Source organism: Rhinolophus sinicus, linkage group LG01 (assembly GCF_036562045.2).
Source record: "Rhinolophus sinicus isolate RSC01 linkage group LG01, ASM3656204v1, whole genome shotgun sequence".
Taxonomy (NCBI): Eukaryota; Metazoa; Chordata; class Mammalia; order Chiroptera; family Rhinolophidae; genus Rhinolophus; species Rhinolophus sinicus.
Genome location: NC_133751.1, coordinates 172,638,752 through 172,663,238, shown reverse-complemented (window position 1 = coordinate 172,663,238; position 24,487 = coordinate 172,638,752). Strand labels below are relative to the sequence as shown.

At 35.0% G+C, this 24,487-nt stretch overlaps 1 protein-coding gene across 1 annotated transcript in view; it reads left to right on the top strand.

Moving 5' to 3' along the window:
* The window catches only part of TMEFF2 (transmembrane protein with EGF like and two follistatin like domains 2), a 230,036-nt gene extending 208,272 nt beyond the window's left edge, over nt 1–21,764 (top strand). The window contains exons 8-10 of the mRNA XM_019740775.2: nt 16,014–16,137; nt 17,994–18,152; nt 21,437–21,764. Coding sequence (XP_019596334.1) covers nt 16,014–16,137; nt 17,994–18,152; nt 21,437–21,533 — 380 coding nt within the window. The 3' untranslated portion in view covers nt 21,534–21,764. The remainder of the gene's footprint in view (nt 1–16,013; nt 16,138–17,993; nt 18,153–21,436) is intronic.
* The last annotated feature ends 2,723 nt before the right edge of the window (nt 21,765–24,487 follow it).

Genomic DNA, 24,487 nt, shown 5'->3' with positions numbered 1-24,487 from the left:
GAAACACACACACACACACACACACACACACACACACACACACATTCATATTCTTAAACTTACCTAATGTTTAGGAGTATTGTAATCCCAAATAAAATAATAGCTACAAAAAAACTTTGAAAATATCAATCATTAGATAAAGTAATCTAATAATTTAATTATCTTTTGGCCAAAATCGAACATATGTTCTGTAATGGAAATTGAAGAGAGCAATCTATAAACTTCTTATCTTTAAATAACTCTTTATTTTTGTGATAATTTTTTTCAAAAGTAGAGAAAATTGCTTTGCTTTAAAGCATTCTTCACTAATGTTTCTTCATGGTTTAATTTTTCCCTTTCATTTCATGATATTTCCTATCTTGCCTTTAAATTTATATCTACCAAATCCTTTGTAGAATGTTATGAATTTCCTTCCTCCTAATTTAGAGATCATATAGCTGAAGATTTCAACTGAATAGTCATAAGTTTGCTTAATATTAATAGGCACTTTACCCCCACCGAATAATTTTTTTACTAAACCAGGAATTCCTTCCAGTTAACATCAATTCTATTGTAGAGATACACAAACATAAACATAGAATTTATAATTCAGCCTCAAAAATCAGAAGGAAACTCTGTCATGTTTATGCATCAGAGATTTTTTTTCCTCCAGTCTTCCCCGTTATACAAAATTGCACCACCCAGAAATTCAAGCCAAAAACCTAGTCATTTTTGATTTGTTCCTCCCACTGTACAATACATAAACAAGTCATATTCAGTCCATCTCTTGATATTTTTGTTTTTTGCTCCCTCCATTGCTATTACTCAAATCCAAGACTCAGATGGTGTCTTTCACCCACATTTCCATAATGGTCTCCTATTTGTTCTTCCTGCTTCTTCTGTTTCCCCTTAATGATCTATTTTCTATATCAGTCAGATCTTCTCAAGAAGTTATCCAAATGGTTTCCCATTGCACTTTAAATTAAATAGATACTCCTTAGCATGGCATACTCACTTCCACATAGAAAGGATCTCATTCCTTTGGAGAGCCTTCTCCAACTCATTTTGTCTGTCTCTCTGCTCTCTCTGGCAGCCTCTGCTCTAGCCACAATGCTGGCTTCTGGAACATCTCTTTTCTAATGAGAGTCTTTATTTCCCTGTGTGTCATTCAACCAGTCTGGGGCTCTTTGGAGCTCTTCGCCTGGCCAGCTGTTTCTCATCTTTCCCTCCTTAGTACCCTTCCCTCATTTCTCTAAAATAGGTCTCCCACCCTACTCTTCTATATCTGAACACTCCATTTTTCCCTGTAACATTTCTAATTTAGATGTTAGGTTGTTATATATATATATATATATATATATATATATATATATATATATATATATATATATATATATATATATATAGTCTGTCTGATTCCCTAATATGTATGATCTCAGGAGAGAAATTTTATCTGTTTGATTCACCACTGTATACCCTGAACCTGTAATATTTGGCACAGAGAAGGAGATCAGTCATTATTTTTTAAATGAGAGAATAAATTGATGAGTGAATTAGGTACAGGTAGGACCAAGTTCTAGTACATTTCAAAACCTCATAAGAGAAAATATGTTTCTTACCTCCTCTGGGTCCAAAGATCTACACAGTTACACACCAAAAGTTGTGGATTGATAATGATACCATTCATTAGAGCGAAAGTGAGGGGCCTTGTTTGAATTATATAAGTCATATTCTACTCCCATCTCTGGACATAGCCATTTTGTGCTTTTTCTATTTCAAAGTAATGGTTCCTTGTAAGCGCCAATTCTAAATGTCAGCTGTTTTATTTCTAATGGATAAAATAGGTGTTTGATTCTCTCTGAATTCAAATTTGTACATGTTTTATAACCCCTATTGATTTCTTGAGTGGTTAACCATGTACTTGAAAAGTGTAAATTATACACTGGGAGTGTGTTAGACCTGTTAAAAGGTAAACTAACCCTATGACACCACAAAGTACCATTTAGTTAATAACTAATTTCAAGCCCTAAGTGCTGTCCAAGTGGAAACTGTTAAGACCCACACCTCATCCATAACTATTTCTAGAGCAGTTTTTTACACTCAGAGTTATCACTGACTAGAAATTAAGAAAGTGCTAGAAGCAAATCAACTGTTCAAAACTGGGAAGAAAAAAAAAGTGAGTGAGCAAATTCAGAGCTATTTAGAATACTTGGGGGAATAAGTTACCCTAAATTAAAAAGATTTGCACTTAACAGAAGGGTAACACTTCAAATACAAGGACATTTAATGTTCAGATTTTCTTATTGGACTACCCTAAACTTCCATCCTTCTTAAACAAAAGATAATAAATACACTCTAGCATTTTCTTAATCAGGCAGAATTCCAGAAGAACATCAGTTTCAGGCATTCTGAAAACACAGATAATGTGGGGGATCATACCACAGAGGCCACCTGGAATCTTTTTGTTGAAAAGGTCATTGATCTCAGTTTGCTTCTTGGTCATTTGCTTCTTTCTAATACAGGTATAGTGCAGCATTATTTGTTGTATGACAAAATTAGCAATGTAAGATAACTGCCTGTCTTATCAAATGAATTAGTATATCAAACAACAAATGCAGACTGTGCTATACAGTTTTCCTATCCTCTCAAAAATACTTCTGTACTGTGGTTATTAGCATCATTTGACACATCAGCACCTTCAAATCAAAATGTTTGTTTTGCAAATACAATAAACCACAGACATTTCGATCTAAGCTTAAACTAAGGTGATCATATAATGTATCACCCACACTAGGAAACTTTTGAGAGTAAAAGGAGTCACTATTCATCATTATTCTAGGAAAATAAACATAAACCAAGATTGTCCAAGTTACATACTAGCTGAAACCAATCTTTCAGCTCATTTTCAGTGACTTCATAAAGACTACTAAAAAGTAGATTTCATCAAAGTGTTTGGTTGTTGAATGGTAACTATATTAGTTTGCTAGGGTTGCCATAACAGATTACCACAAATTGGGTGACGAAAACAACAGAAATTTATGATGTCATAGTTATAGAGGCTAAAAGAAGTCTAAAATTAAGCTGTTGACAGGGACACAGTCCCTCCGAAAGCTTACGGAGGGAATCCTACTTCTCCTCTTTCCGTTTCTGGTGGCTCCTGTCTTCCCAACTTACAGCACCATAGCTCCAATCACAGCCTGCCTCCATCTTCACATGACCTTGTCCTTGTGTGTCTTCACATGGCCTTCTTGTAAGAATACCAGTCATTGGATTTAGGGTGCACTCTGAAACAGTATGACATCATCTGAACTAATTACTTATTTTCAAATTAAGTCACATTCTGAGATTCCACATGGACATGAGTTTTTTTTGTTTGTTTTGTTTTGTTGTGGGGGGTGGTGCTGTTCATACCTAGTATAGTAACCAATAAAATATTTGGTTATTATTTTACCAAATAATCACTTAGACATAAGGTTTTATGGACAGTAAAACAAAGTATAATACTAGGCATGAAAAAGTCTTGTTTATTGATATTAACATGTCTCTGTAACAGGTTAAATGAAGAGACCACATGGAAATCTATGATGAATTATCACATCATTAAAAGTTTTATTTTAAGAAGTAATATCACCATCAATAGGTCTTATTATGCTTAAATACTCATACAAAGATATTTCATTCACAGACATGTACCAAGATATAATTGAGAGATATGATAAAAAAAGAATAACTTTTCCACATCATTAAACTATTCAGGTGCTATGCTATGTTCACAAATTACTTCTTAGTAAAAACTACAAAATTCTGTCTTAGAGTTGAATCCATGACTTTTTATTATTAATTTTATTGAGAATGCTAATTTAAAATATCAACTCAATCTTCTGAAATACTCTTAAAATTATTTTGTCTTATCATTGAATATTAGGTTAGCTGGTATACCTTCTAACCCTTTCAACAAGAATCACTTACATTAACTTGGCAGAACTCCAAATTTGTAAATGAATCCAAATCTACACTAAATTCTCTAACTGCCGCTGTGGCCCATGACGTCATATAAGAGAAATGAACAAACTCATCAGCCCATCAATTGCCTATACTTGCATTTCCATGTCGTGTATAGATATCTTTCTTGTCTTTTAGTTAGCCATGCAATTTTGCTCGACAGCCTTTCCTTTTCACTGAAGAAGACTGAAGTGCATAGCAAATACACCTTTTACTTGTGCATCCAGTCTGTCATACTCAATATCCAGAATTATGGAGTAGACTAGAGTTCTCTGCCATATTGTACCTTACCTTGCCGCTGAATGTAGGGATTGTCTGTGCCTTCAAGGGCATATCACTGAAGCCAGCTGGCTCTTTGATGCAAACAGCTAACAGCCATTCATTTTTTGAAAGCCACCACACCAAGGTACAGGTGACTGCCAAATATATCTATGCCTCTAATATTCATTCCTTTATTCATGCAACTTATTAAACACCCACTTTGAGGGAGTTCTTGTTCTATACCTTGGAGTTGTTAACATAAACAATACACAGTCTCTGCCCTAAGAGCCAGTAGAGCTTTCTAGTGTGCCCTGAATGAGTAACAAGTGTGTTAACACATTGATCCACCTTAGCCCTCAGATAACTTGGGTGGCTAGAAAACCCAGGCTGGTTGTCTTCTCCTTTTACCTAAAACCAAATATTAGTGTGTGGTGGTGTGAAAATTTTAGAGAAGTCATGGTCTAATGCAGTGTTCCCCAAAATGGAGTCTATTGAATAAGCCCCACAAAATGTTCCAAAAAAGAAGAGCGAGATTCCCTAGACAAATGAGTTTAACAACACTTCATAATGTATGTTTTCTCTTGGCATCTCACAATGGATTAGCCTTTTAAGGACTCAGAAAACCAGCAGTAAAGAAACCCATATAATTTGGTTTAATCTAATCTTTCCCAAACTTATTTGACTATAAAACCCCTTTGTCCATGTAGCCTGCTCGAGAAGTAGCAATGCATTGACAGAACTCCCCTTGGGAAACTCTGGTCTAGAAAGTATGGCCATTGTCTTTAAGGCCTACAGTTTAGGAGCACAGGTGCCTGTTTATCCGGCCCTGTGACACTGAAGAGATGTCCCTCACTGCTGCCCCTTCTCTTGTGCTGGCAACACCTGCTGTTTGTTGTAACATCTTCTCTACCAGTTGTCACACTGCCACAAGTAGTGATTTTGCTTCCATTTATTTCTCTCTATTTGTCTTATTTTCTGCCCCTATCATGTCTCTTATGATTTTATCTTTTCTCCAAGCTAAGTGTTCCACTTAAATATTACATAACATTTCTAGTTATTGCAAGTGCTTTTATCACAAATTTTATGGAACTTATTTATTTATTTTTATTTTTTCCAGAAGCCCAGTTTTAAAGCCATTTTCATAGAGAATTTTATATTACGCCTAGTGCATTTTCTCACTTTTGAGACTCCATGAAAGTCTGTGGAAGAGTAAAAGCTATACTTTTGTTTCTTAGTTTTGAAAATTATAAAAGTTCTCCAATTCTTTTTAGAGTGCTGTGTAGAAAACCAAGGTGAACGCTAGCCTTAGTCATTGCAATATCATCAAGTATATCAGCATTTATAGTTTGATGTTTGTCATCTATATTTTTAAGTATGAAAATAAATGCATGGTTGTATTCAGAAGCAGACAAAGGAAAATATTGTATTTATTCATAATCCTAGTTTCTATTTTGAAATTCATTTCCTGTGTTGTGTTTTATTTATTTAAAATAAAAGCTTCCTTCCTTGTTGTCTTGAAAAAGTTCAACCAACATTTCTAATTTCTGGATGATACTATAAACACAGCATGAATGGCTAAACTAGAATATATGAATTCAGAATTGGCTATACATTACTCCAGTATAAATTTTTTGAGGTATGACATGCATACAGATATCAGTTTTTCCACCTAGAAGAACTAAATTTCTCATAGTCTTCAATCTTGAAGTAGGGTGATTATAAATCATTCCTTTTATCCTCACACTGCATTGGTTAACAGAGGGGCTATTTCTTTAAAACCTAGATGATCTACTCATTTCTCTATTAGCCCCATGAGAAACTAGAGCAAAATGGAGCCACATCCGTTTCTCTGTGTCCACTCCTAAAGGACTTGTAGATATAAATCTAGTACTCCTCTGGCAGACATTCTTTTACAAGGTACTTCTCACTCTCCCCTCAGTTATTTTCTGATGCTTCCCTCATCCTTTTTGTATTGCTTCCCAATACAAAAAGTTGTTCCCAGAACACAATGTTAAGATCCTTTTGCTACTGCTGTTACTTCCGGATGTTGTTCTGGCTGCTTCTCTATGCTGGGCAACTATGTCAATGGAGAAACATTCTTTTATTTTAAAAACCATGTGTTCATCATCTTTTCTGTGCTAGGTGCAGAGACTGCAACAGTAAGAAATAAGTAAATTAGGCAGGTACAATACTTGCTTTTAAAAAGGAGTTTCTGAACTAATGTGTCACACAGCCAAGTAAACACCAAAGAAAAGTTGGTGCCAAAAAGTGCTCTGAGATAGGAGTGGTTTTAGGTAAGTTTCAGTGAGCCCAAACTGGGTGAGCAGGGGAGAACATTATAGAAAAGCTTCTTAAAGGAAATAATGGCAGTGATGAGAACTGATGATGAGTTGGATTTAGGTAGATGATTAAATGGGGGAAATGAACATTCTTGACAAAGGAAACAGCATAGGGCAAGTCCCAAATGGCGGAAAGAAATTTCATACGAGTGTAGGAAGACGCAAAAGAATGACAAGATGTGAGAACAAAGAAGCTGAGGCCAGATTCTGAGTGGCTTTCTAAGTAATCTTAAATTTTAATTCGTTGGAGGAGTAATAAAGAATAACAAAAAATGTTTGGGCTTTTTTGAGCAGGTCATGATGCATTTATGTTTTTCTTCTAGAAATGTCTATGTGTCTCTAGTGTGGAAAATTGATTTGGAAAGAGGAAGACTGGAGACTAGCTAAGAGGTAGTTAGTGATGGTCTGATCTAAATGAGTAGCAGTAGGCATGTAGAGAAATGAAAAAAAAAAGTAGGTATTTAAGAAGTAGAAATCATAGGACTTGATTTACTCAATTAGAATTTGAAAGTGAAACCAAGATTTCTGGTTAGATTAATAAGTGGGTGAATATATTTGGGATGATAAGGAGAGGAAAGTGGGAGAAGGGGCTGCTGAGTTTGAGGTGCCTGAGAGACACTAGGCACTCTGATATAGAGATAGGAAACTATGAAAGTGTGATCACCTATAAAAAGGTGATCTAGGTTGGCTAATCAGAATTTAGAATCAGAGGCATTTAGGTGATAAGAGACGCCTTGAGTGAATATGACCTCCCTCAGAGACAATGTTTCAAATGTAAACAGAGAAGAACTTCAGGAAATCATCAACATTTAGAGAATTAGTTGTAAAAGAGGAGCCTACAAAATAGACTATGAAGGAACAGTCAGAAAAACAACAGGTAGGTGATATGGAAGCCCAGGAAGAGAGGGCTTCAAAAGGAGAAAATGTTAGCTATATCAAATTACTGAGAGATTGGGACAGTTGAGGTCTGAGAATAGACTACTCCTTTAGCAACTAAGATGCTGAAGAGGTGGACCTTGGTCTTAGCAGTTTCTCTGAAGGAGTGACCAGAAGGTGGCGGGTTAAAGAGTGAATGAACATCTTTCTCCATCTGACTTACTTCACTTAGCATAATGTTCTCTATGTCCATCCTTATCATTATAAATGGTAGGATTTCATTCTTCTTTATGGCCAAGTAATACTCCATTGTATAAATGTACCACAGTTTCTTAACCCAGTTATCTACCGATGGGCATTTCGGTTGTTTCCATGTCTTGGCTATTGTGAGTAGTGCTGCAATAAACATAGAAGGGCATATATTTTTTCAAATTAGCATTTTGGATTTCTCTGGATAGATACCTAAGAGTGGAATTGCTGGGTCATAAGGTAGATGGGCACTTGTCTTACTAGGGAGACCACTTCATGGACGGTGTAGATGTTTGACCACTGCAGTGCACACCTGAAGCTGAAGCTGAATAATACTGAATGTCAACCATAAATAAATAAATAAATAAATAAATAAATAAATAAATATATATATATATATATATATATATATATATATATATATATATATTCATAGAATGTGGAGTACAGCATAGGGAATAGAGTCAATGGAATTGTGACAGCTGTATATGATGTCAGAGGGTTAGTAGATTGGGGGAGGCGGGTTATAACTTTGTGAGTGGGGTAAATGTCTAACTATGACATTGTTTTGTACACCTAAAACTAATAATTTTAAAAAAGAGCTAATGGAAGGAAGGGACACACTCAACTTTTTAAAATGCTGATGGCAGGGTGCAAAGAGTGAAAAAGAGAATTGAAGACACAAGAGAGAAAGGAGATAATTGATGGAGAAAACCCTTGACAAGGATGGGGTAGTTGGGGTTCATGATGACTTGCCCTTCAATAAGACATCTCTCCCAGGGTAGAAGGAAAAGAAAAGAATTGATTTTCAGAGCAGCAATAGGATCCAGGTGGAATAAAGAGTCAGGAGTCATAAAGGGCAAACAATAAATAAAATATGGAGGCTAGATGTTGTCTTGTGTTTTAATAAGTTCTTAACTGCATGGTCTGCATGTTACACTAGAAAGAGCCCTGGTTTTGACCCCAGTTCTGCTTATCAATTTTGTACATTTCTAACATAAGTAATGAAATCTATTTGAGCTTCAGTTTCTTTATTTATACGAAATGGGATTTTTATAAATTTATCTTGAAGGGCTGTAATAAGGAATACATTTCTATCATGTTAAGTATTAAAACAGTGTAGGGCATATTGTAGATTCTCAAGTAATTATAGATATGTTTATCATCTTGATCTGTTTTCTTGGCTGTGTTTAGAAGACAACAAGCAAAATTATGGGGAGATAACCAATAAATATAGCATACTGCATATAGTACATAGCACAATGCCAGACACAAAGGTATTCAATAAATATCCATGTAACAAATTACTGAAAGCCAGTTTATTGGTTTTTCTTTTGTTTTGTTTTTTTGTCCTATCTACATTATTAAAACCTTTATTTCTATTGTGTTTCAGTGAATGTTTCAACCTAAATCCCTCTCACTCTCTGCTGGCTAGCAACTTCAGGGTCATAGAGGAAAACAAATGTGTCACCTGAGAAGGTTTATTTTTATTTATGCATTTCTGCATATGCAGCCTATGAAAGGGACAATAGCGGATCACATAGTTCAGAAGGCAAAAATGGACAGGACCTGAACACTCATTTTCAGCATTGTCACCAAAGAAACTCACTAAGAAAGGATGCTCAGATTAGCCAGTAGGCAGGTAAATTTGACCAGAAATGCATAAATTTGGTTCAAGACAAAAGAAAGAAGGCTAGGGTAATATTCTTGGCATAAAATGGCTTCACATAATGTTTTTCTCTTTCTAAGGTGTATAGTAAACTTTGTCTTCTAAGAACAGCTTGCAAGTGAGAGGGCTGCTGCAGCAAAAGCTCAGTGTGGAGAGCTGAAGCAAATTGCCCTAGATAAGCTTAAGGCAACTCCAGCTCTGGACTCCCGAGAGGCTAATGAACCATAGATCCCTTCCTCTTCCCAAGGCCTGATATTTACAAAATGTTGTCAAAGACATCTAAAGTTCCACAAAATACTATAGTTTTAAAAGGTCTTCAAGCTAAATCCTCTAAACCTATAGGAGTTACCCACTTGCTGAGAGTTAATAGGCTTTTGACTGAATGGTGAAGTTTGAAAAGGACCATTAGAGGCAAAGTACAGTTTCTCCCAATAGCCTCGCTCATCACTCTTTTGAGGGCTCTGCCATCTGAAGCAGGGCAGAGTATTGCTAAGTCACAGGACAGAACAAAAGGCTAAAGATCTGCTTATTTTGCTCTTAATAATAAATGAAAAAGAATATTTTTTTCCTTGGGAGTCTAGCATTTCTAACTAAACCTGTATGAGCCTTGTTATGCTAAATTCTTGAATTATAATAATTGTGTTTGGATGCCATAAGTTAAAATGTTACATGTAAGTTTCTCTCCCAAGATTTCACAGATTTCTCAGCTTTTATCTATGTAAATATATAACCAGTAGAAACTGAGATAATAAAAGCCCAGGCAAATAATCATCCAGTATTGTTGCATTTTAATCGCTCCAGTTCCCAAATTACTACGTCTATTTCAGATGCTGGTACTTTTTCTAATTTAAATTCAAACAGTTCTTGAGTAATGTCATTAAGGCCTTGCTTGAGAATGTAGAAACATGAAAATTAGTTTTCTTCCACTTTATTTTAATTTTGTGTCCAACAAGAATATTTATACATGCAAGTGGTGATAAGGATAATCACATTTCACATCTTATATTAGTGCCTGATCAATGGTGGAGTAAGAAAGAATTTCTCTCTATCCCTATCCATCTTACACTCAAACCATACCTCGGCCTAATTAGCGAAGTTTTGGATCAAGTAGTTTTAATTAAATTACTGTTCTGGGGAAAAATATGAGATAATGTTCAACGTGCAGAAGAAATGTTGAATTTATAGCATTTGAAGGACTTGGTCTCTGTTTTGAAATTACTTTTCTAAATCTTTAACAGAGATTAAGTAACTGAAAATGTTGTGATTGGGTCTCTGCTCTTTACAAAACTTAAGAGTCACTTGAGTCTTTAAATGCCTCCATGTCCCTTGCACTAGGCTGTCAACTCTAGTATTCTCCTTTGAGTCTCTGTGCTAGAGGCTTAAAAATGGAGAGACTCTTCTGATCTGCTCATCCGTGCCTTGAAGAAACTATGACAGCAGGTGAGGCTATTATGGAATTTGTTAACTTGCAGGAACTCATATAGCATCACAGTCAGAACACCCGTTCAATAGGAATGCTTTTCTGGTCTTTAAAAAACTTCGATTGCAATTCAAGCTAGATATAAGGTTTTACTGCCACCTCGTATGTTTATACCTGATAAGGAGAGGAAATCATAAGAATTATATATCTTCTTTGAAACCAACTCTAATCAACAACAGGGACAATCATGACTTTACTTCTAAATTCAGGATTTGTTTCTGTCCCAGGCACATTATAAATATAATGGGAAGAAAAATAGTTTTTCTTTTTCTGGTTACTTAAAGAAACATATTTTCAAATTGCTTTGGAGACATGGTAGTGAGAAGGAGAAGAATAAAATCAAGTAATCACAACAGGTGTGCAAGTACACAAATATTTCAGTGCTGGAGTACCCTTGTATTGTTATTAAATGGAAAAATAGAAGTATTATATAAATATATTCAAAATGGAAAATTTTAGTTTGCTAGAAAAGTAGCATAGTTTGTGTGCCCACAGGAAAGATAATGGAAAAGATAATAAACCAAACTGTACTTCTCGTATGCATGTGCTTGTCAAGATAATTGGTGATGTTAAAGTATGATGTTAAAGATTGAATTTAAATCCACAAACATATTGTTCCCCATAAGTAAAAAAAATACATAGTGACCATCATTTCATATTAGAATGTCTGAATTATAGACATACTTAATATTTAAGATATTTTATACCTTTTGAAAAAGTAAAATGCCCTCATAATTAAGGCAGTGATTTCCTTGTTTACTGTATCTAAATAATGTCTCTATTTCTCTACTTCTTTTTCCCAGAATATCAAAAATAATACTTTACAATAAATATTAGTTAACATTTATTAGTAATTTATTATAAGTATTAGCAATAGAAATAAATGTTACTTTTAGAGTTCAAAGAGCCCAAAGGTCTGAAATAATCCCGTCTACCACGTGGTAACATTCTGCAACATCTCTGAGAAACAGTAACACAGGTCCTTTTCCACTCTACCAGAGATTCACTACCTCACTGTACAACGCATTCCCTCATTGAGCAAGTCTAGTTGCTTAAAAATGTGCAGTAGAAACCTGCTTCCCTAAAACATCCACTAAATCCTTGATGTTACCCCTAGTTAGGATCTTTCCAACTTGCTCTGAAGTCCTACCAGAGAATCAGACCCCTACTGCAGAATCGGTGGCCTACGAGATTTGTATTTATATTCAAAAGAAGGGGTAGAATAAAACGAAGTAGGGGTATATCCAGAGAAATAGCATCTAATCCACCATCAAAAGGCCTCCGAGACTGCAATGCACCAGGATATGGTCCAGTCCTCTAGCCTTTAAGTGCCGAAATTTAATTTTAACAAAACCTCAGTACTGAATGGGCTGAAGAAGCTGACTTGCACCCCCAAAAATAAATGCACATTCAAAACGAATTAATTCACTCCAACAAAATATATAACTGTCAAATGGATTAGGTTTTCAGATGGTACTGTCAAAGCCATTCCCAATTTGTAGGCTACATAGAAGTCAAATTATTTAAGACTGTTTAGAGCACAGAGCATCAGAACAAAAGAAATAGTTTCACTGAGTGAATATTTAATAGCATTAGACACTGCTAGTCTAGTGCATCCATCTCTGCAACTGAGACTCTGGGTTTGCTAGTTCAGGTTGGCTTCTCAGGCACACCACCCTGGAGAACACTTGAATTATAACTTGATTTGACTTTCAGAAGCTTCTTTTATCTAACTGTAACCATTGTCCAAAGGGAAATCTTTCTTCAGACATATGGCTAGGTTTAATTCAATTTTACACTGTCGTAGTTCTACTTTGATCCATAATGCATTGCTTTGATAGATTAATTCTCTGAATGACATCTTATTTCCAGCTTTTGGGGGAGAAAAAAGCAGGGCTAACAGTAAAGACACATACCTACATGTACTGGGTTGTACTAAGTCTTTAAACTGCTGTGCCTGGCTCTGGCCCCTTTCTGTCCACTTACTTGACTTGCCTTGTGGTAAGGTAAGGCCATAGTAATGGTAATTGTCATTCCCTCTGTCTTTGGCTCCTCCTGTCTCTTTCCCTGCAACCTGCAGGATAGAAATAATATGTTTCTGAGCAATGCTTCCGAGCACCCTGCTTCCTTAATTCTTGACTGGAGTGTTGAATTGCAATGGGCATGCAGCCCTATTAGCTCTGCTGCAGGTAACTCAGATTATACCAGAAATGGTTTCTTAAAATGGTCGGGACCTTTTTTAGAAGAAACCATTTGTAAACATTTAACAGGAAACTGGTCAAGGATTTTAAACAAAGATATGAAGAGTTTCTACCATTGTCACTATCACTCTTAGAAGAAAGAACACAACCCTTACATTAAAACTTCTTTAAAATGGAGTACAGAGAAATTGATGTCTAAATCATCAGCCACTGGGGGGAACATACAGCTTTCCAAAGTATCATGTTTATGTAGTTTCAAATCTTTAAATGCTTTATTATTGCTTGAATACTTTTGCATAAACATCAGGATTACAAATACTATGGTCCATACACATTTTTGGTTGGAATATTAGATTTCTGTGTCTCTACTTTTCAATATACTTAAATTTCATTTCTAAAATATGTCTAGTGCATTACTAGAAGTGGTTATATATTCAGGTTTTCAATCAACTAGTTTACTTGGTTGGATTGACTATAAATTTGTTGACATATATTGATGATTCCTCATTTTCTTGCCCAGGGATCATTTCTTCTACTCATTTATTTTCAATCTCTCTACTTTCTTACTTGACAGTATTCCACAAATAGAGCACTCCAAGCTTATAAGGAATGGTGTAAACTAATTAGCAGATTTTATGATGGAAACTATTTCCCTCCCATGTGAGCACCCTGTCTGGATAATGAACTTATCCAGTGAAAATATCCAGCTTTTACCACAGGCAACAGGCAACTAAGGCAACAGGCTTACTCAAACAAGCTCTTATTTTGCCCTTTGTCTTCAGTTCATAATTGCAGATATGGTACAAATCCAGAAACTATCAGTATCAGATGAGGGATACAGTTAAAAATAAAATAGCCTGAAAAAAAAAAGGATTTTGAGTTGAAACCTAGGGACGTTACAGAAAATTCCTCTGAATGCAGGTATGCAGAAGCACAGAAACTAACGTTATGCAGAAGCTAATGAACACTGAACATTAAATAGAAGTCTTGAAAAGTTTGTTATGGGGAAAGGATCCAGAAATAAGAGTGAAAAATCAGTGCCGGTTCATTACATCAGCAGTGGGGCTAGCAACCCCCACTGCTAAAGTCGCCTTTAAATAGCAAATATATGTTTGACTGCTCTAGCTTGTAGCCCCTGGCCATAGCAGAGAATGAGTGCAGTCTGCTCCGTGGATTCATGAATGACCACAAGCCATCTCTAGGTGCAACTAAATACCATGACGGCCCTGCTTCCATTTTAGTCACATGTCCCCGTATTGTCTATTTCTCTCAACATTATCCATTTCAATTGGGTGTCTGCTTACTGCAGGTGCAAATTGCTACCAAAAACACCGTGACACAAAATTCCAAAGTAGCTTGGAAGAGTGGGAGAAACCAAAAGAGAAAATTCTGTATATGCTTAGCGTTTCCATGGAAGTGGTTCCTTCAGTTTCATGGCAATTACCAAAGTAGAACTATTATAATGCAAACAAGGGACCACCTGTATAGATAAGCAGATACAGGTATAGAACAAATTAATGATTTGAATGTCATCTCCAGTCTCTCAACATACTTATTGTAAATCCTTGATTAATTTGCTTTATGTAATTTGAAATATTACGCATCATACCAATGTATGTAAATATTCCTACAAAAGAAAGTACTTAACATACTTAACCATTTATTTCAAACTTTAGTGTTTTGCAGATGACACTGAGATCTTAAAATGCATACATATTTTACTGTTCTGCTTAAACATAAATAATACATTTGTCTGATTCACTAATACAAAAGGCACATTTTTTTCTCCTGCTGAATATACTCATCATTCATGACTGTCAGTAAAATAAATAAATGAATAAATAAATAAATAAAAACTATATCCTCATGTGGAAATAATAGGAAATAATATAGTTTATAAAAATAGTCATTCATTCTCAATCTTCCATTACTGCTGACCAATTACTGTGGTGTTAAAAAGTATCTTTAAATTGACATCAAGAAAGTTGTATTTCTCATGTGTTTTGGCAAGACTTTTAAAGTATGTCAGGTCTCAAATTATAGAAGGGACTCAACATGGGCAAACTTTGTGTTATAAAATGAATGTAAAAAGAATAAAAAAACTGCTTAGACATGACATTACAAATATGAAGCAAACATATTTGGGTTAATAAAGGTCAGAAAACTATGTTAATATCTTTACAGAAGCATGAGAAAACAAACACAACTTGTCAATGACAAAGAAAAACACAAGTTTTTTTTTTCTTTATCATAAGTTTAAGTTTCACATAACGTTGTTAACATATGCCAAATATTATGCATTAGAATACGCTTATAGCAGTCAGTGTGTACTGTGTTGGCATCTACATAAGTCATTCTGAAATAATGTTTGCTCTTTCAATAGCTTTATTTTGGCAATAAGAAAATGTATGGGTGCTAGTAAAATTCATGTTCACAGTCGATGAAAAAAGCCTGAAAGAATACATTTGTTTAAATTTGCATTTGGTTTTGGAAAACGTCTGTTTAACAATTGAACATGGCAATATTTTAACTTTTAAGCTCCCACATTGAGAAAGTATCAAGATTTGCAGCAGTTTACTGTAGGGACATTATGCTGGGCTTTGAAATTCAAAAAATAGGATATTTCTTCTTCAATTATTTGATGATCCATGTACAGTCTCTACACAAGAAAAATTAAAGTTGCCTGACAACTCATAGACACATTACTGGCTGTTAAAGATGTAGGAAATTGCATAAAAGCATGAAAAGCACTGGGTAATTTTGTAGTTTCATCTCTAAACACAATTGTAAAGATGTCTCTTTCAATTCTTTCTTCCTCTTTCTTCTGAAGCATGGCCTTTTGGTTCCTGCCCTTTTAAATATTTTTGCCTACTGTAGTTTTGCTTCTTAATGTACTGGTTGATCTTACCGAGCTAAGCAAGTATTTACAGGGTGCTTGCTTTTGTCTGTATTCACAGAGAATGCTAACAAATTAGAAGAAAGTGCCAGAGAACACCACATACCTTGTCCAGAACATTATAATGGCTTCTGCATGCACGGGAAGTGCGAACATTCTATCAATATGCAGGAGCCATCTTGCAGGTAATGTTTTCACTCTTTAACTTCTAAAATGTATAAAGTAAAAATGTAGAAACCAAATTCTGGATATTTACAGAGAATTGGATGGCATTCTGCCTGAGTGGTTGATCAACAGCAAATCTTTTCTCTGCCCCTCCTGCACACACACACTCACTCACGCACCCACTATGACACCATGAAATGTGTGTGCCTTACACACCCAAGTACTATGTAACACATCATTATGTATATGTATTCTTTATGTAGAATTTTAAGTTATACCTTGGGCATTATAGGCTCCTTAAAGATTCATACTCCTCTCTTTTTGACGCCACTCTTTCCCATGGACCTAATATATAGCACTTCGTACATATCAGGGCTTAATAAATATTTCTCAAGCAAATGAACGGATGAGACCTTACTGTTCATACGATGACACAATTGCTTTTGGGAGGTCATCTTTTCCAAAGCCCTTCAGGCCTTATAATAAATATCGTCGATCTTTGTTTTGCTAGGCACACATTCATTTCTGTGGATCTGCTATCCACAAACCTTATACATATAGTGAGATTATTAGCTATACCTCCATAGATTCAAGCTCAGTTGAGACACAAAGAAATTGCTTGTCTGGATTTAGTTAATAAACATACATATCTGATGAATATTCATGGCTAGAATATAATTATTTCAGAGATAGTAAAGCCAAAGTGAAAAAAACAAATGTATTTTTCTTAAAGAAATATACAAGGGACATATCATGAAAGAGGTTGTGAAAGAAATATACAAGGGACACATGATGAAAGAGGTTGTGTATTGCTATACAGTGAACGGAGATTCTGTCTGTCTCTCCCTCTTTTCTCTCTTCCCCGCTCCTTTTTCTCCTCCTCCCCAACCCATCACTCCTCAAAAACCAGAACTGTCTTCTTTTCATGTGTTCCTTCATTGAATACACTTGCACTTTCTTCAAGTGAAGCCAGGATGAGTGAATGGAACTGAGAGGTTAGAGGTTGCTCCTGCTGACCTGTCATCCTCAGCAGAGCTGCCATGATTAAACCCTTCTGATCCAGATAGGAAAGATCCCAGGATTCAGTTAGAGAAATTCAAAGTGAAGTAGTAAAATAATTGCACCAAGTCAAGGACAAGTCGATCCCCATTAGTACTGTTTTTATGTGAGCTGTTTCCTCATTTCATTATGTAATGCTAATTTTAACATACATTGTCTACCTGAGCTTTCGGATGAAGGTTGAGTGAGGTGCAGTGTTCATTCTGTTCATTCTCAGATGAATAGCACATGGGCTATTTAAATTACTAGTGTTTCTCAGAACTATATTACCTATATCATAATTACTTTTTTCTACTGAAATTTAACTCTCTAACATAAACAGACAACTTTATGACCAGCACATTAAAGAAATTACTTTTGTACTTTTGGCCCTAACATCTTTCAACATGTATTCTAACAATAGCATAGAAAAGGCTTTATCCAAAAATATATATATGTATGTGTGTGTGTGTGCGTATATATATATATATATATATATATACGCACACACACACACACACATACATATAGAGAAAACTATAGAAACAACTATCCCTAGACATCTATTGTCTATATTATCATCTCAAATTATCTACCAACCCTCCTATCTTCAAAATCTCTTATTGTAAGTATAAAAAGAAACCACATACCTTTGAAACCAAAAACACAAAGAGATCTTGTTGAAAATAAGTAGAGCACTCCTATCTACCAAGTAGCATTTTTTTTGTAGAGAGGGAAACAAAAAGCCCTACTTTCACAATATAGATAAATGCCTATAGGTCATTTATAAAAATGAGTCCAGCAGCTTCAGTTAACTGGACACTATCATTTCTTCCAGGTGTGATGCTGGTTATACTGGACAACACTGTGAAAAAAAGGACTACAGTGTACTGTACGTTGTCCCCGGCCCTGTACGATTTCAGTACGTCTTAATTGCAGCTGTGATTGGAACGATTCAGATTGCTGTCATCTGCGTGGTGGTCCTCTGCATCACAAGGTCAGTAACTGTACTCAATGGCCACCCAAGTAAGAGCTATGTTGTTCCTCCTGGTCTTAATCAGGTCACTCTAATTACGAGTCTCTTCATGGGCTCTGCAACTATCCACTCTCTAGAGTCCTGTTTCTTCGGCATAATAGCATTTGAATAGCCAAAAGGAAAGACAATTCATTTTCATGCTGAGTGGTACAAATTATTTTCCTTACGTTTGCATTATGATGAAGATTATTTATTTTCTAAGCAAACGTCTTTTCTCCCTCTATTGTATAATGCCAATAAATATGCTCTTTTCTTTTAACTAAAAAAGGCCAGTCTTCAAACTATTAACAGGCTATTTAAACTACCTGTATTGCCTTAACCAGATCACTATACTGATCTGGTATTAAATTATGTATCTCATAAATATACCTTATTCATGGCATAGATTTCCATGTGTAACTCTCAGATGTAATCATTTTAACATAATTTAACATAAAAATATACATTTTTATCTTACATTAACAAAATGGCTTTTAATCACAAAATTCAAAGAAAAATAGTTATAATGAGAAAAAATTATGTTATAGTACATGGAAACCTTTAATGGATAGGAACAGGCAGCAAATATCACATTTTATATCAGACTCCCAGAACAATCAAATAGTAATTGTTTCCTAGAGAGCTAGGTTGAGAGAGATATAGCGATCTCATCCAGTTTCAACAGGAAGGAAAACCATGATTAGTGATGTCTGATATTGGACAAAAGAAGTGAGGCCAGGTACTTGCATAACTTCATTAGCATGTAAATTCATGGTAACCAAGAATTAGATTCTAAACCAAATGCATAGTATCTATGTGTTACCTAGAAATATTATTGAAGATAGTTTTCTTTTTTTTTTTTATGATTTCACTCTCCTTGAGGAAAAAGTTCTAAGGAAGTTTACAAGATTTTTGCCAAATTCAGAGGCATTTAGACTTTCATTCATTTATATGGCTCTGCAGTAAATCAGAATGTTTCCCCCAAAAAAATTATTTTCAAGAGAAGAAAATGAAAGTATCATGTCTTTGGAAAATAAAGGCATAATGCATCTCCGTCTCTGTATTTTACTATCTTCTTTGAGGACAAGTGTGGCATTTGCTCTTGAAAAAGACAAAATATGGTTCATAAATCCTTGCCTGGCCTAAAGGCTTAAGGGAAGATCATCGACAGGAGCTTTGTGCTACTCTAAGCCAAGTTGAGTTCATCAACTCAACTCACACGTTTAGATGCCAACTGAGTCAATGGATTATATTAAAATAGATTCTGGGGAACATAAAAATGACTCAAGAAACCAAAAACACTGAATATAAAACAAAATATAGAAAAGAGTCCAAAACACAGGAAATTGCACCATATTACTCTGAGGGTCTTGAGCCTTCTAATATCTTAGCAATATCAGCACATGAAAAACAAAATTCATGTTTACCAGAGCTAATCTCATGATAATTGGATTTACTACTTCATGTACTGACAAAAAATGCAAAATTTTAAATACGTCAGCAAATATTTTCAAGTCTCATTACACAGTTCCATTCCCATACATAATAAAAACAACTGGAACACATAGGGTTCTTAACTCACCGAGAATTGTGTGTGTATATGTGTTTATATAGATTGTATATGTATATATACACACATACATGCACATGCGTTTAATAACATTATGAAGAAGGAACAATTATTCCCCTTTTTAAAATAGGGACTCTGAGTTAAGTTAGCAAATTGCTGCATGTACACAGCTGAGCATTAAGGGCCGAAATGGAGTGTTGCCTAGTGAACAGAGTCTGTTCACTTAACCACTGTCCTTACTGCCCCTTGGCTGGTCATGATGCTGTATGTTCTGATGCTCAAGGCAACCTAAACTGAGCTCCACATTAAAGCAAGCCATTTTTTCAAGGCATATGGTCATTATTATTTTCCATGTTAAAACAAAACAAAACCCATCTTCTATTTACTTTTGAGGATGAGAAATAGCCATAAGCTAAATTAGCATTATTGCAATGCATTTTATGAATCTGCCTTAGGACATCCAAGCCTTCCAAAGTCTTTCTAGGAGTCATACTAGTCAATAAACCACAGTGTTCCTAGTGTGCATTCATTTCATTCACTTGAAAACATTCTGCTCAAAACCCAGATTTTCCAACTAGGTCATTGCCCCCCAGCAGAGCCCTCTTGGCCACATATGTCTGTCAAGACCTATTCCAAAATATCCATTTGCTAAAAGATTTGCAAAATCACATCAAACAGAGGTCTCCTCATTCTCTTCAATTTTTTTTAATCTCTTCATCATGTGGACTCTCCTCTTTTCTACTTCCCTCCTCTTTATTTTCTCCTCTTCCCATCATTTTTACTATTTTAGTCAAACACCTGCCCTTCTCCTAAATACAACATGTGTTATAAAAAAATATAAAGATCTAGAGACATGTCCTGAAATGAAAAGTTGCTCTGTGAGAAGATGGATCTTCAATCTTTTTATCTCCAGTTCTGACTTACTTAAAATGTGACTTCCAGCTCCATGTTCATTTTGATAGATCTACCCTCCCCCCAAAAAAATAATATATATGAATATACATATATATGCAATATATTTTATTCATATATTATCTGATACCCCACAGCTTATGGCAATAGAATTTTTATGAAAGTTATGTTGTTGTTATTTGCATCATCAAAACATTCTTTTATTACAAGAGAAAAGATACTGGATCAGAGCTTCTCAGATAATTTGACTGAATATTAGTTTTTCGTAGAAACTAAATAATTGATACCAATTTATGTCCTTAGCTTATAGTGCTAATGTAGAAAAATGATATTAGGCTAAAGCAAAATAGTATCTGTTTCCATTACATATCAGATAATAACAGATGGCTGATTCTCTGGTTTGATTTAAGCTTGTAGCATTGAAATGTCAATATAACAGTCATCCTGAGGACATTTAAAGTATAAAGTTGTTGAAGACCTTTAAAGTGAGATTAGATGGACTCACGACTTACTTGACTGCATTATGCTTAGTCATTCTTTGTGCTTTAATGAGTAAACAATTGAGGACTAGGTAAATGTATTCCTCTTCAACTTCCGCCTCGGTTCTTCAATTTTCCTCAACAGAGTCTTAAGGATGACTGGAACTCAGTTAACACTACCAATAAATTCTGTCATCTGAAATATTTTCATAACTTGCTTAATCCACAACTTCACTCTGTGATTGTAGGACCCAACTTTAGGTAGTAGCACTGGACTAAGGTCTGTACACTTTCCCACCTTCTAGGAAATGCCCCAGAAGCAACAGAATTCACAGACAGAAGCAAAATACAGGGCACTACAGTTCAGACAACACAACAAGAGCGTCCACAAGGTTAATCTAAAGGGAGCATGTTGCACAGTGGCCGGACTACCGAGAGCTTGGACTACACGTACCGTATTATAGACAAAAGAATAAGAAAAAAGATCTACACATGTTGCCTTGCATTTGTGGTAATCTACACCAATGAAAACATGTACTACAGCTATATTTGATTATGTATGGATATATTTGAAATAGTATACATTGTCTTGATGTTTTTCTGTAATGTAAATAAACTATTTATATCACACAATATAGTTTTTTCTTTCCCATGTATTTGTTATATATAATAAATACTCAGTGATGAGAAAAAGTTGGCATTCTTAAATGTGCTGTATCTCATAACTGTAAATATAATCAAGCTAGTACAATCTGTGCAGATACCAGGATTTCATCTTTCTCCACATCCTGAGACAGAGCATTGGTTTATATAGGACTCAGTGGCTATGTTTTGAGTGATTTCAAGATCAAGGGAAATGATGGTTATTGAGAAAGGGAAAAAAATAATTTAGTTTGTATCGAGGATAAAATATTTCAGATCTTTGAATCATCTCTATTTCATCAACTTTCTTCCATGGCCCTCCATTTTTCATCCCCCGAGCAAAAAAAATCTCTGGCATATAAATTAAATCAAAGAAGAAGAGAAAGGAAACTGTTTTATAACTCATAAAGGAGAGAGAAAGAAGACACTGGTTTTTATTTGGGAAGCATCTTAGAATCTCCCAGTTAAGTGCATATATTTGAAGGGTCCTGAACAAGTTACATATTAGGAACACACAGAACATAAAATCTATTCTATTTAGGCAAGTGGAATTAACTACTAAGGGAAAAATTTCATAACATCATTAAATGTGAAAAACCAAAATCACGAATTCTTAAAAGCATCTTGCTATATTTATAGTGTATAGTTCTTTAAAAAGAAGCTGGAATCACAACCAAATACCTCATGAATACCTTTACAGCTAATGCAGCACCATTATTTGAAATGGAACTAAGATGATGGTAATACTTTATAAAACAGAGAAATATGTTTTACGCATATTTATATGACGAGATAAGAAAATGAATCCCATAGCATCTGAAAGAGCTTAGTGGGAAGTTGATGAACTTTTGAGCATACAAATAGGTAGGACCACTTTGTTTAGAAAAAAAATTAACTGAAAATTCTCAAAGAATAAGATCAAAATAACAAATCAAACCATTGCCTTTTTAGCATTTAGTTCTTCATAGCTTTCTGTGGCTAATGTAGTAAATATAAATAAAGGTTTTTTTGTTACCTTCACATGACCTCTGCATGAACTAAAAGGAATGACACTCCTGTGTCCAAAAAGAAAAGAAAAATAAAAGCAGACAATTATCACATCAACATATTCTGAATATAAAATATTCAGTGAAAAATAAGGTTCCTTAAGTGATATTTAAGATGTTTACTAAAACATAAAGAGAGGACAATCTAAATAGAATTTTTGGCTCTCTGTAAAACCTGGTCTTCCAGGTTAGTAATCGTACTGAAAAGTGTGAATCTATTGGCATAACCATCACTCAAGTGTTTCCATAAATCAGTCCTATGCCTCTTATACAAAACAAACTCTATTTAAACGTCTGCATTGAATTTTAGTGGTTAACAGAAATCTTACTAGCCCTGATCTCCTTTGTAAGACAGGAGTTATGGCAAACAAACCCTTCTTTCTCCTAAAGGAAGAGCAAAAATGCAACATCACAGGGCTTAGCAGAGCTTAAAAGAAACAACAATTTCACTGACTTTTACTTGTAAGTATGAAGTGACTTGCTTTGTTAAATACTGATATATTATTTCGCATGAATTTTTATCAGAGAATCTTAAACCTAAGTGTCGGAAACGTCCTTGGATTTAATAATATAGTATATTTCTATCCACCACCATGCTCACCCACTTCATGAAAGAATCCTTTTTAAAAGATACAATAAGAAATCTTAAGTGAGCCTATACTATGTGCCAGGCACTATTCAAGGTCCTAGGGAAATAAAAATAAAACATGATTTCTACTATAAAGGAACTCACAATTGAGTCCTTACAGAGAATCGTCCAGCCTCAACTTTCATATTTCTTATAATTCGGAATTCCATTCTTGGACAACTTTAATTTTGAGACCATTTCTTTCTCATATTGAGTTGAAATTTACTTCTCTATGGTTTCTACCCATGGCTCCTATTTTTTCCTGTCTGTAACAAAGGAATAATGAGTTATATATTTTAAACTATTAGGACAGATGCCATGTCTTTCCACTCACCCCATGGCCCCTCTGCGTTTTCTTCTCCAGATGAAACTTCCTTAATGTCCTCATCTGATCTTCATGTCATATGGTTTCCACATCCACCTAGCATCTGTATCATCCTTCTTCAGAAAAGCTCTACTTTGTTAATATGTTTAAGTGCAGAGCTCAGAATTGCACAGTCCTCCACAGCTGTGGGTGACCAGCACAGAATATAGTCAAACTTGGAGAAAACAAATTTAACTGAGAGCCATGATCTCTAAATTTGGGCCCTACTTGGACCAAAGATTTGCTATGGAACAATGACAGGGTCATTTCCCATCTTGGGTCTCAGTTTCCTTATCACTTCTATCTCTGTAATTCCAAGATTTAGATATTCAAAAACCAGTTACTATATTTCATTATTGCTACCTTATTCCCTGTTTTTGCTGCTTGTCCTCAACTTGAGTTCAAAACTCTTTCCAAATAAGCTGCTATGAAGTCCTGTCATTCAGTCATGTATTCATTTATTTAACCATTGATTTATTATACATTTATTATACATTCTATGTGTACTGAGGGCCACCAAGTACCAGCACCATATGAAGCCATGAGAAGACAGAGATAAACAAGGCAGAGTCCAGGCCCGAAAGGAACTCACCATCAGATCATCCTAGTTCCTTGCATCAGAGATCTCACAGACTGAGAGGTAAATACAAAATTATTTTAAAAAGGTCACAAAGCC